The sequence below is a fragment of the Pseudochaenichthys georgianus genome, unplaced genomic scaffold, assembly GCF_902827115.2.
Source record: "Pseudochaenichthys georgianus unplaced genomic scaffold, fPseGeo1.2 scaffold_1140_arrow_ctg1, whole genome shotgun sequence".
Lineage (NCBI taxonomy): Eukaryota > Metazoa > Chordata > Actinopteri > Perciformes > Channichthyidae > Pseudochaenichthys > Pseudochaenichthys georgianus.
Genome location: NW_027262086.1, coordinates 31983 through 43320, shown reverse-complemented (window position 1 = coordinate 43320; position 11338 = coordinate 31983). Strand labels below are relative to the sequence as shown.

Below are 11338 nucleotides of genomic sequence, written 5' to 3'. Positions count from 1 at the left end.
ATCTGTTAACATCTGAGTGTAATATATATATTTATTTACCACAACTGGCCAGATGTATTCATAATAATAACATGTGGGGTTCCTCAGGGCTCTGCTCTCGTGCCACTTCATTTAAAGGGGACCGATCATGAAAATGCACTTTGTGATGTCTACCTCACGATGTGCCCCCGGTGCGTCGGGGAGCTCACGCAGCGTCAGACGATAAAACCCTCTCTTTTCCTCCGTACACAAGTCTTTTAAAAACGGGGTACAACGAGCGGATACAGATTCCATCCGATCTGGCGTCAAGTCGGCAGCGGACCCTCGGAGAGTTGCTATCAGAAACAATGCCGACGTGTTTTGGACGTCTTTGTTTACATTAGCCTCACTAGCACTCGGAGCTAACCTGTGCGGAGAGCACGTGTTTGAAAAGCAGGAAGTCACCTCGTGATAAAAAGCCTTTGAGCTCCAGACGGTTCAGAGATAATCCTTGATGTGGTTTAGAACAGGATGAACACAGCAGAATGTAACTTTGTCTCCGGGAGAGTTCTGATCAGGCATTAGCTCCGCCTCCTCCTCTTTTTTATTTTCAAGCTCAGGACCCAGAATGTGCAAAGAGGGTCCGATAGCCCGACGGTCCACTTTGAAGAATGCTGAAGCCGCAGAGTTTGTTTTGTGTTTCAGAACTTCGCCTGAAGAAGCTGTTCGAGGAGCGAGAGGGCTTACGGGATCAGGTGTGTGTGTGTGTGTGTGTGTTCAGGTGTGTGTGTTCAGGTGTGTGTGTGTTCAGGTGTGTGTGTGTGTTCAGGTGTGTGTTGTGATCAGGTGTGTGTGTTCAGGTGTGTGTGTGTTCAGGTGTGTGTTGTGATCAGGTGTGTGTGTGTGTGTTCAGGTGTGTGTGTGATCAGGTGTGTGTGTGTTCAGGTGTGTGTGTGTTCAGGTGTGTGTTGTGATCAGGTGTGTGTGTGTGTGTTTCAGGTGTGTGTGTGATCAGGTGTGTGTGTGTTCAGGTGTGTGTGTGTTCAGGTGTGTGTGTGTTCAGGTGTGTGTTGTGATCAGGTGTGTGTGTTCAGGTGTGTGTGTGTTCAGGTGTGTGTTGTGATCAGGTGTGTGTGTTCAGGTGTGTGTGTGTTCAGGTGTGTGTTGTGATCAGGTGTGTGTGTGTGTGTTCAGGTGTGTTGTGATCAGGTGTGTGTGTTCAGGTGTGTGTGTGTTCAGGTGTGTGTTGTGATCAGGGTGTGTGTGTGTGTTCAGGTGTGTGTGTGTTCAGGTGTGTGTGTGTTCAGGTGTGTGTGGTGTTCAGGTGTGTGTGTGTTCAGGTGTGTGTTGTGTTCAGGTGTGTGTTGTGATCAGGTGTGTGTGTGTTCAGGTGTGTGTGTGTGTGTGTGTGTGTGTGTTCAGGTGTGTGTGTTCAGGTGTGTGTGTGTTCAGGTGTGTGTTGTGATCAGGTGTGTGTGTGTGTGTTCAGGTGTGTGTGTGATCAGGTGTGTGTGTGTTCAGGTGTGTGTGTGTTCAGGTGTGTGTTGTGATCAGGTGTGTGTTGTGATCAGGTGTGTGTGTGTGTTCAGGTGTGTGTGTGTTCAGGTGTGTGTTGTGATCAGGTGTGTGTGTGTTCAGGTGTGTGTGATCAGGTGTGTGTGTTCAGGTGTGTGTGTGTTCATTGTGTGTTTGTGATCAGTGTGTGTTGTGTGTGTGTGTTCAGGTGTGTGTGTGTTCAGGTGTGTGTGTTTGTTCAGGTGTGTGTGTGTTCAGGTGTGTGTGTGTTCAGGTGTGTGTTGTGTTCAGGTGTGTGTTGTGATCAGGTGTGTGTTGTTCAGGTGGTGTGTGTGTGTTCAGTGTGTGTGTGTGTGTCAGGTGTGTGTGTTCAGGTGTGTTGTGTTCAGGTGTGTTGTGTTCAGGTGTGTGTGTTCAGGTGTGTGTTTTCAGGTGTGTGTGTTCAGGTGTGTGTGTGTTCAGGTGTGTGTGTGTGTTCAGGTGTGTTCAGGTGTGTTGTGTTGTGTTCAGGTGTGTTGTGTTCAGGTGTGTTGTGTTCAGGTGTGTTGTGTTCAGGTGTGTTGTGTTCAGGTGTGTTGTGTTCAGGTGTGTTCAGGTGTGTTGTGTTCAGGTGTGTTGTGTGTGTGTGTGTGTGTGTGTGTGTGTGTGTGTGTGTGTTGTGTTCAGGTGTGTGTTGTGTTCAGGTGTGTGTTGTGATCAGGTGTGTGTGTGTTCAGGTGTGTGTGTGTTCAGGTGTGTGTTGTGTTCAGGTGTGTGTTGTGATCAGGTGTGTGTGTGTGTGTTCAGGTGTGTGTGTGTTCAGGTGTGTGTGTGTTCAGTGTGTGTTGTTTTTAGGTGTGTTGTTTGATCAGTGTGTGTGTGTTCAGGTGTGTGTGTGTTCAGGTGTGTTGTGTTCAGGTGTGTGTTGTGATCAGGTGTGTGTGTGTTCAGGTGTGTGTGTGTTCAGGTGTGTGTGTTCAGGTGTGTGTTGTGTTCAGGTGTGTGTTGTGTTTCAGGTGTGTGTTGTGTTCCAGGTGTGTGTTGTGTGTGTTCAGGTGTGTGTTGTGTTTCAGGTGTGTGTTGTGTTCCAGGTGTGTGTTGTGTTTCAGGTGTGTGTGTGTTCCAGGTGTGTGTGTGGTCAGGGTGTGTGTGTTCAGGTGTGTGTTGTGATCAGGTGTGTGTTGTGTTCAGGTGTGTGTTATTGATTCAGGTGTGTGTTGTGTTCAGGTGTGTGTTATTGATGAGGTGTGTGTGTGTTCAGGTGTGTGTTGTGTTCAGGTGTGTGTTATTGATGAGGTGTGTGTTGTGTTCAGGTGCGTCTGTTGAAGTCTGAGCTGGACCAGAGGAGCAGTTCTGGTTCTGAGGGTCTGCAGAACGGGCTGGACCCTCACCTGCTGGACCTCCAGAGTGAGAACCTCCCCTTCTTCTTCTTCTTCTTCTTCTTCTTCTTCTTCTTCTTCTTCTTCTTCTTCTTCTTCTTCTTCTTCTCCTCCTCCGAGCTTTCTGATGAAAGGTGTGTTCTGTGTTCCTCAGGAGACGCCAACCGGCAAATCAGCGACCTGAAGTTCAAGCTGGTGAAGTCTGAACAGGAAGTGACCACTCTGGAACAAAATGTACTTCCTGTTAACACAATAAAAGACTTCAGGACAGGTGTTATCTTCAGGTGATCTAACTGTGTCTCCTGTCAGGTGATCCGTCTGGACGGACAGGTGTCCAGGTACAAGGGGGCGTCGGAAAACGCAGAGAAGATCGAAGACGAGTTGAAGGTCGAGAAGAGGAAGCTGCAGAGAGAGGTCTTTATTATTATCATCATCTTTATTATCTGTTATCTGCATCCCAACCCGATCTGTAGATCGGGTTGGGATGCAGAACGGGCAGGGATGCAGATCGGGTAGGGATGTAGATCGGGTAGGGATGCAGATCGGGTAGGGATGCAGATCGGGCAGGGATGTAGATCGGGTAGGGATGCAGATCGGGCAGGGATGTAGATCGGGCTGGGATGCAGATCGGGCTGGGATGCAGATCGGGTAGGGATGCAGATCGGGTTTGGATGCAGATCGGGCTGGGATGCAGATCGGGCTGGGATGCAGATCGGGTTGGGATGCAGATCGGGTTTGGATGCAGATCGGGTTGGGATGCAGATGTAGATCGGGTAGGGATGTAGATCGGGTTGGGATGCAGAACGGGCAGGGATGCAGAACGGGCAGGGATGCAGATCGGGTTGGGATGCAGAACGGGCAGGGATGTCGATCGGGCAGGGATGTAGATCGGGTTGGGATGCAGATCGGGCAGAGATGCAGATCTGGTAGTCACAATCTGTATTATTTATCATCTTCATTAACTATTATCTTTATCTTTATATAAATATGTCTGTATTTATTTATTAGTATTTATTGACTCATGTCTGAATGAATGTATTTTCTCTGTGTAGCTGCGCTGCGCTCTGGACCGAGTGGACGAGCTGGAGGTTAATAATGCCCACCTCCTCAAACGCCTCGACAAGATGAAGGCCAATCGCAGCGCCCTGCTCAACCAGCAGTGACCCCCCCTAAAGAGAGAGGACCCCCCCCTAAAGAGAGAGGACCCCCCCCCCATCACCTGGCAGTTCACCTCCGCCCACCCATCCTCGTTCAGCACTTCCTGTTTCCTTCACACTATTCTAACTTTATTTTGAAAGGGTGTGTGTCTCTGGGTGGAGACGCTCTGGTTTCCTGTGTTTTCACTGGGGGAGGGGGGGGGGGATGTTTTGCAGCTGGTGAAAGAAGAAAGGATGAAGTGGCAGAAATGCTGGATTTTCAAAATAAAAGCTCTAGAGACCCTCGACAAGCAGAGGAGGAATATATTTTCTGTGAGGCGTTCGAGGACCAGATGGAAACTGGAGGATCAGACATTTTGTAAATATTTTCGTTTGGAGTTCGGGATTTAAAGACACGCTGGAACTTCAAAATAAAAGCCCGGCTCTGAGAGTTGAAGAGATTTATTTTATTTTCTGACAGAGAAACTTTTATTCTGAGACGTTTGAGGACCTGGAGGGAAATGTGAAGAATCCCCTCGTGCTGGATTGACCCTGCAGGCCACCGTAGATCTGGAGCTTCCTCTTATCATTTTATTTTGGCGGGGTGCAGGTGACGGAGGGGTTCCTGTGAAAATAAGCTGAACAATCAATATTATATCCTTTGACCTTTATTTTGAAGGTGCCCGAACACCTGGAGTTTAATATTCTCTTCATATCAAACTCATAATTTACTCAAATATAATAACAAATACAGAAAAACACTGAATTATTAATTACGTTTTTCAGATTACATTTCTAAAGGAAAATGTTGTTTTCATGTTTAAGTTAAATGTAATGTTGGGGCACGTGTGTTGGTCAGACTCTACGTATGAAGAGAACATGAGTAACGTGTCTGAATGCTCCACCTCTTCTGCAGGCCAGGTGCTTTTATTTTGGAGGGGTGTCGGCACTGTGCAATATCCATATACCAGTTATATATAAACAGTATGTGAGCGGATGAGGATCTGGGTTTGAACATATTAAACTCATTAAAGTGTGTGTGTGTGTGTGTGTGTGTGTGTGTGTGTGTGTGTGTGTGTGTGTGTGTGTGTGTGTGTGTGTGTGTGTGTGTGTGTGTGTGTGTGTGTGTGTGTGTGTGTGTGTGTGTGTGTGTGTGTGTGTGTGTGTGTGTGTGTGTGTGTGTGTGTGTGTGTGTGTGTGTGTGTGTGTGTGTGTGTGTGTGTGTGTGTGTGTGCGTGCGCATTACAGGGACCGCTCCATGCCCTCAAGGTGCTGGGTCCCCACCTGTAGAACAGCACCCTTACAGGGACCGCTTCATGCCCTCAGGGTGCTGGGTCCCCACCTATAGAACAGCACCCTTACAGGGACCGCTCCATGCGCTCAGGGTGCTGGGTCCACTCCTGTAGAACAGCACCCTTACAGGGACCGCTCCATGCCCTCAGGGTGCTGGGTCCCCACCTATAGAACAGCACCCTTACAGGGACCGCTCCATGCGCTCAGGGTGCTGGGTCCACTCCTATAGAACAGCACCCTTACAGGGACCGCTCCATGCCCTCAAGGTGCTGGGTCCCCACCTATAGAACAGCACCCTTACAGGGACCGCTCCATGCCCTCAGGGTGCTGGGTCCCCACCTATAGAACAGCACCCTTACAGGGACCGCTCCATGCCCTCAGGGTGCTGGGTCCCCACCTATAGAACAGCACCCTTACAGGGACCGCTCCATGCCCTCAGGGTGCTGGGTCCCCACCTATAGAACAGCACCCTTACAGGGACCGCTCCATGCCCTCAGGGTGCTGGGTCCCCACCTATAGAACAGCACCCTTACAGGGACCGCTCCATGCCCTCAGGGTGCTGGGTCCACCCCTATAGAACAGCACCCTTACAGGGACCGCTCCATGCCCTCAGGGTGCTGGGTCCCCACCTATAGAACAGCACCCTTACAGGGACCGCTCCATGCCCTCAGGGTGCTGGGTCCACTCCCCACCTATAGAACAGCACCCTTACAGGGACCGCTCCATGCCCTCAGGGTGCTGGGTCCCCACCTATAGAACAGCACCCTCTCTGACCTCAGAGGCACCCTGAGTCACTCTGTTCTGGAGCCGGGCCGCGAGAGAGAGAGACAGCCCTCTTGCCCCTCGCGGGAGTAGCCTCACTCGCTCGCGGCGTCTGTCTACGCGCGCGTGAAATGTTTCTGGCACTTGGGGGCGGAGCCACTGGACTTTGATTGACAGCTGCCAGGTTTGATAAATGCCTGAACGACCAAGAGGAGTGACGGCTGAAGATCAGCTGGACGAGACTGAATGGGAAAGTGTCCATAAAAAACTATTGTATTCGTATAGTCGTATATATATATATATATTTGGGACTTCCGGTTTACACATGAGGCGATAAGCAGCTAAGAAGAGGAGCTCCGGCCAAATAAGTTCAAAAAGGAAGAAAACCCCGATATGTGATTGGAAGTTGGAAGAATAGGTCATGAGCAAATTAGTAAATAAGAACGGAACGGAGAAAAAGACGAAGGCCGAAAAACAGCCGGGAGAGATGCCGGTCCAGACGAGCACAGTCAGCCGCTAACGGCTAACGCTAAAGCTAGCAACGACGAGCAACCTAGCTGGGTGTCGGCGCTGCAGACTAGCTTAGATGCCATGCGGGATGAAGCCCAGCACAGCATGGATGCTAAACTGGATCAAATTGGCCGGATGGAAGAAAATCTAAGAGGAGTAAGTGAATAAATGTCTTAGAGGGAAGATAGAAAATATATTATTAATAGAGGTGGAGAAGAAAGCTAGGTTTGTAAAGCAGGCATATTATGAAGGGGGGCCCAAAGCAAATAGATGACTGGCTAGAAAGATAAGGGCACAACAAACATTAAACACTAAAAGCAGTGAGTTACTAAGAGAGCCGGAGGACATGGAGAGCAGAGGAAGAGAGTGCGAAGGCATCTTAGAGGGGCTGGACCGACCATCGATAGGAGAAGAACAGAATAGGCTATTGAACTCAGATATTACAGAAAGAGAGATGGGGGATGCAATTAGTAGAATGAAAAATAGCAAGTCACCAGGCAGCGACGGGCTGCCATCCGAATTTGATAAGATATTCAAATCGGAATGAAGCCCCTTACTGTTGGCATCATTTACATATACTACACATACTACTCATGGAACGAGGCCATCATTACTACAATTCCCAAGGAAGGCAAGGATAAAGAGTGATGTAGTAGCTTTAGACCAATATCCATACTTAATGTAGACGACAAGATGTATACGTCCATCATTTCAAAGATTTGAGACATTCATGCCCGACATTATAGACGAGGACCAGACTGGTTTTATTCGAGGGAGACAGACACAAGATGAGGAAAACAGTTCATGTAGTGGAGGCAGACGGTGCAGTGCTCGGGAGCACAGATGCAGAAAGAGCTTTTGATGTGTGAACTGGGTCTATTTGTACAATGTCTGAGAAAAGTTTGGATTGAATGAAAAGTCAATCAAATGTATAAAATCATTGTATCATGAACCAACAGCTAGAGTGGAAGTGAACGGTAGTCTGACGGATCGGATGAAATGAGAGAGGTCGACAAGACAGGGCTGTAATATGGAATACGTAGCTAAATGGAAGGACATCGAAACAAATGGGGAAAACAACCAGATTCAAAAACTACTCGGGATAAAGAATTATTCAGGACACAGGAAAACGTATTGGACCCAATCACAACATTCACTTTGAACACTTGGAACACGTCATGCAGAGATACAACATAGGAAAACAGACAAAGACTTGAGATGGGAAAAGAAGATGCAGGTTCTAAGCGATGGGCCCGAGGGGGCGTCACAGCGATATGTAGGGTGGTGGAAAAAGGGGAAATGCAGAGTTTTCAATATCGAAGAGATAAGTTCGATCTGGAAAGGGGTGACCATTTTAGATACTGACAGGTGAGAGACTATTCTATAAAAGAAATGGATAAAACACTAAACAAAATGGGGTAGTTAAGGTCACGATGAAGCATGAAGGGAAGAGAGGCAGGGGTCCAGCTCTGTTGGAGAGTAGGGGGATTCAGCTCTATATCAGGCTCTGTTGGAGAGTAGGGGGTTCAGCTCTATATCAGGCTCTGTTGGAGAGTAGGGGGGTTCAGCTCTATATCAGCTCTGTTGGAGAGTAGGGGGATTCAACTCTATATCAGCTCTGTTGGAGAGTAGGGGTATCAGCTCTATATCAGGCTCTGTTGGAGAGTAGGGGTATCAGCTCTATATCAGCTCTGTTGGAGAGTAGGGGGATTCCGCTCTATATCAGGCTCTGTTGGAGAGTAGGGGTATCAGCTCTATATCAGGCTCTGTTGGAGAGTAGGGGGTATCAGCTCTATATCAGCTCTGTTGGAGAGTAGGGGGATTCCGCTCTATATCAGCTCTGTTGGAGAGTAGGGGGATTCCGCTCTATATCAGGCTCTGTTGGAGAGTAGGGGGGTTCAGCTCTATATCAGGCTCTGTTGGAGAGTAGGGGGATTCCGCTCTATATCAGCTCTGTTGGAGAGTAGGGGGATTCCGCTCTATATCAGGCTCTGTTGGAGAGTAGGGGGTTCAGCTCTATATCAGGCTCTGTTGGAGAGTAGGGGGATTCAACTCTATATCAGGCTCTGTTGGAGAGTAGGGGGTATCAGCTCTATATCAGCTCTGTTGGAGAGTAGGGGATTCAACTCTATATCAGGCTCTGTTGGAGAGTAGGGGGTATCAGCTCTATATCAGGCTCTGTTGGAGAGTAGGGGGTTCAGCTCTATATCAGGCTCTGTTGGAGAGTAGGGGGTTCAGCTCTATATCAGGCTCTGTTGGAGAGTAGGGGGATTCAACTCTATATCAGGCTCTGTTGGAGAGTAGGGGGTATCAGCTCTATATCAGCTCTGTTGGAGAGTAGGGGGATTCAACTCTGTATCAGCTCTGTTGGAGAGTAGGGGGTATCAGCTCTATATCAGGCTCTGTTGGAGAGTAGGGGGATTCAACTCTATATCAGCTCTGTTGGAGAGTAGGGGGTATCAGCTCTATATCAGGCTCTGTTGGAGAGTAGGGGGATTCAACTCTATATCAGGCTCTGTTGGAGAGTAGGGGGATTCAACTCTATATCAGCTCTGTTGGAGAGTAGGGGGATTCCGCTCTATATCAGGCTCTGTTGGAGAGTAGGGGGATTCAACTCTATATCAGGCTCTGTTGGAGAGTAGGGGGATTCCGCTCTATATCAGGCTCTGTTGGAGAGTAGGGGGATTCAGCTCTATATCAGGCTCTGTTGGAGAGTAGGGGGGTTCAGCTCTATATCAGGCTCTGTTGGAGAGTAGGGGGATTCAACTCTATATCAGGCTCTGTTGGAGAGTAGGGGGTATCAACTCTATATCAGCTCTGTTGGAGAGTAGGGGGATTCCGCTCTATATCAGGCTCTGTTGGAGAGTAGGGGGATTCAACTCTATATCAGGCTCTGTTGGAGAGTAGGGGGTATCAGCTCTATATCAGGCTCTGTTGGAGAGTAGGGGGATTCCGCTCTATATCAGGCTCTGTTGGAGAGTAGGGGTATCAGCTCTATATCAGGCTCTGTTGGAGAGTAGGGGGTATCAGCTCTATATCAGCTCTGTTGGAGAGTAGGGGGATTCCGCTCTATATCAGCTCTGTTGGAGAGTAGGGGGATTCCGCTCTATATCAGGCTCTGTTGGAGAGTAGGGGGTATCAGCTCTATATCAGGCTCTGTTGGAGAGTAGGGGGATTCCGCTCTATATCAGGCTCTGTTGGAGAGTAGGGGGTATCAGCTCTATATCAGGCTCTGTTGGAGAGTAGGGGGTATCAGCTCTATATCAGGCTCTGTTGGAGAGTAGGGGGTTCAGCTCTATATCAGGCTCTGTTGGAGAGTAGGGGGTTCAGCTCTATATCAGGCTCTGTTGGAGAGTAGGGGGATTCAACTCTATATCAGGCTCTGTTGGAGAGTAGGGGGTATCAGCTCTATATCAGCTCTGTTGGAGAGTAGGGGGATTCAACTCTGTATCAGCTCTGTTGGAGAGTAGGGGGTATCAGCTCTATATCAGGCTCTGTTGGAGAGTAGGGGGATTCAACTCTATATCAGCTCTGTTGGAGAGTAGGGGGTATCAGCTCTATATCAGGCTCTGTTGGAGAGTAGGGGGATTCAACTCTATATCAGGCTCTGTTGGAGAGTAGGGGGATTCAACTCTATATCAGCTCTGTTGGAGAGTAGGGGGATTCCGCTCTATATCAGGCTCTGTTGGAGAGTAGGGGGATTCAACTCTATATCAGGCTCTGTTGGAGAGTAGGGGGATTCCGCTCTATATCAGGCTCTGTTGGAGAGTAGGGGGATTCCGCTCTATATCAGGCTCTGTTGGAGAGTAGGGGTATCAGCTCTATATCAGGCTCTGTTGGAGAGTAGGGGGTATCAGCTCTATATCAGGCTCTGTTGGAGAGTAGGGGGATTCCGCTCTATATCAGGCTCTGTTGGAGAGTAGGGGGTATCAGCTCTATATCAGGCTCTGTTGGAGAGTAGGGGGATTCCGCTCTATATCAGGCTCTGTTGGAGAGTAGGGGGATTCCGCTCTATATCAGGCTCTGTTGGAGAGTAGGGGGATTCCGCTCTATATCAGGCTCTGTTGGAGAGTAGGGGGGTATCAGCTCTATATCAGGCTCTGTTGGAGAGTAGGGGGATTCCGCTCTATATCAGGCTCTGTTGGAGAGTAGGGGGATTCCGCTCTATATCAGGCTCTGTTGGAGAGTAGGGGGATTCAACTCTATATCAGGCTCTGTTGGAGAGTAGGGGGATTCAACTCTATATCAGCTCTGTTGGAGAGTAGGGGGATTCAACTCTATATCAGCTCTGTTGGAGAGTAGGGGGATTCAACTCTATATCAGCTCTGTTGGAGAGTAGGGGGATTCAACTCTATATCAGCTCTGTTGGAGAGTAGGGGGATTCAGCTCTATATCAGGCTCTGTTGGAGAGTAGGGGGATTCAACTCTATATCAGCTCTGTTGGAGAGTAGGGGGATTCCGCTCTATATCAGGCTCTGTTGGAGAGTAGGGGGGTATCAGCTCTATATCAGCTCTGTTGGAGAGTAGGGGGGTTCAACTCTATATCAGGCTCTGTTGGAGAGTAGGGGGATTCAACTCTATATCAGGCTCTGTTGGAGAGTAGGGGGATTCAACTCTATATCAGCTCTGTTGGAGAGTAGGGGGATTCAACTCTATATCAGGCTCTGTTGGAGAGTAGGGGGTATCAGCTCTATATCAGCTCTGTTGGAGAGTAGGGGGATTCAACTCTATATCAGGCTCTGTTGGAGAGTAGGGGGATTCAACTCTATATCAGCTCTGTTGGAGAGTAGGGGGATTCAGCTCTAT

General features: G+C 48.8%; 1 protein-coding gene across 1 annotated transcript; it reads left to right on the top strand.

The window, feature by feature from the left end:
• Positions 1-481: 481 nt before the first annotated feature.
• On the top strand, positions 482-5005 carry LOC117440709 (leucine-rich repeat flightless-interacting protein 2-like). The gene is made up of 5 exons (XM_034076942.1): positions 482-713; positions 2766-2859; positions 2986-3065; positions 3141-3245; positions 3884-5005. The coding sequence occupies exons 1-5, from the start codon at positions 630-632 to the stop codon at positions 3992-3994; spliced, it is 474 nt and encodes a 157-aa protein (XP_033932833.1). The 5' UTR covers positions 482-629; the 3' UTR covers positions 3995-5005.
• Positions 5006-11338: the final 6333 nt, after the last annotated feature.

Bases quoted from the DNA above. Each gene is read 5' to 3' on its own strand.
- LOC117440709 (XM_034076942.1), top strand. From the start codon at position 630: ATGCTGAAGCCGCAGAGTTTGTTTTGTGTTTCAGAACTTCGCCTGAAG. The intron at 714-2,765 runs GTGTGTGTGTGT...TGTTGTGTTCAG, and splicing joins GAGAGGGCTTACGGGATCAG to GTGCGTCTGTTGAAGTCTGA. The intron at 3,066-3,140 runs GTACTTCCTGTT...GTCTCCTGTCAG, and splicing joins TGACCACTCTGGAACAAAAT to GTGATCCGTCTGGACGGACA.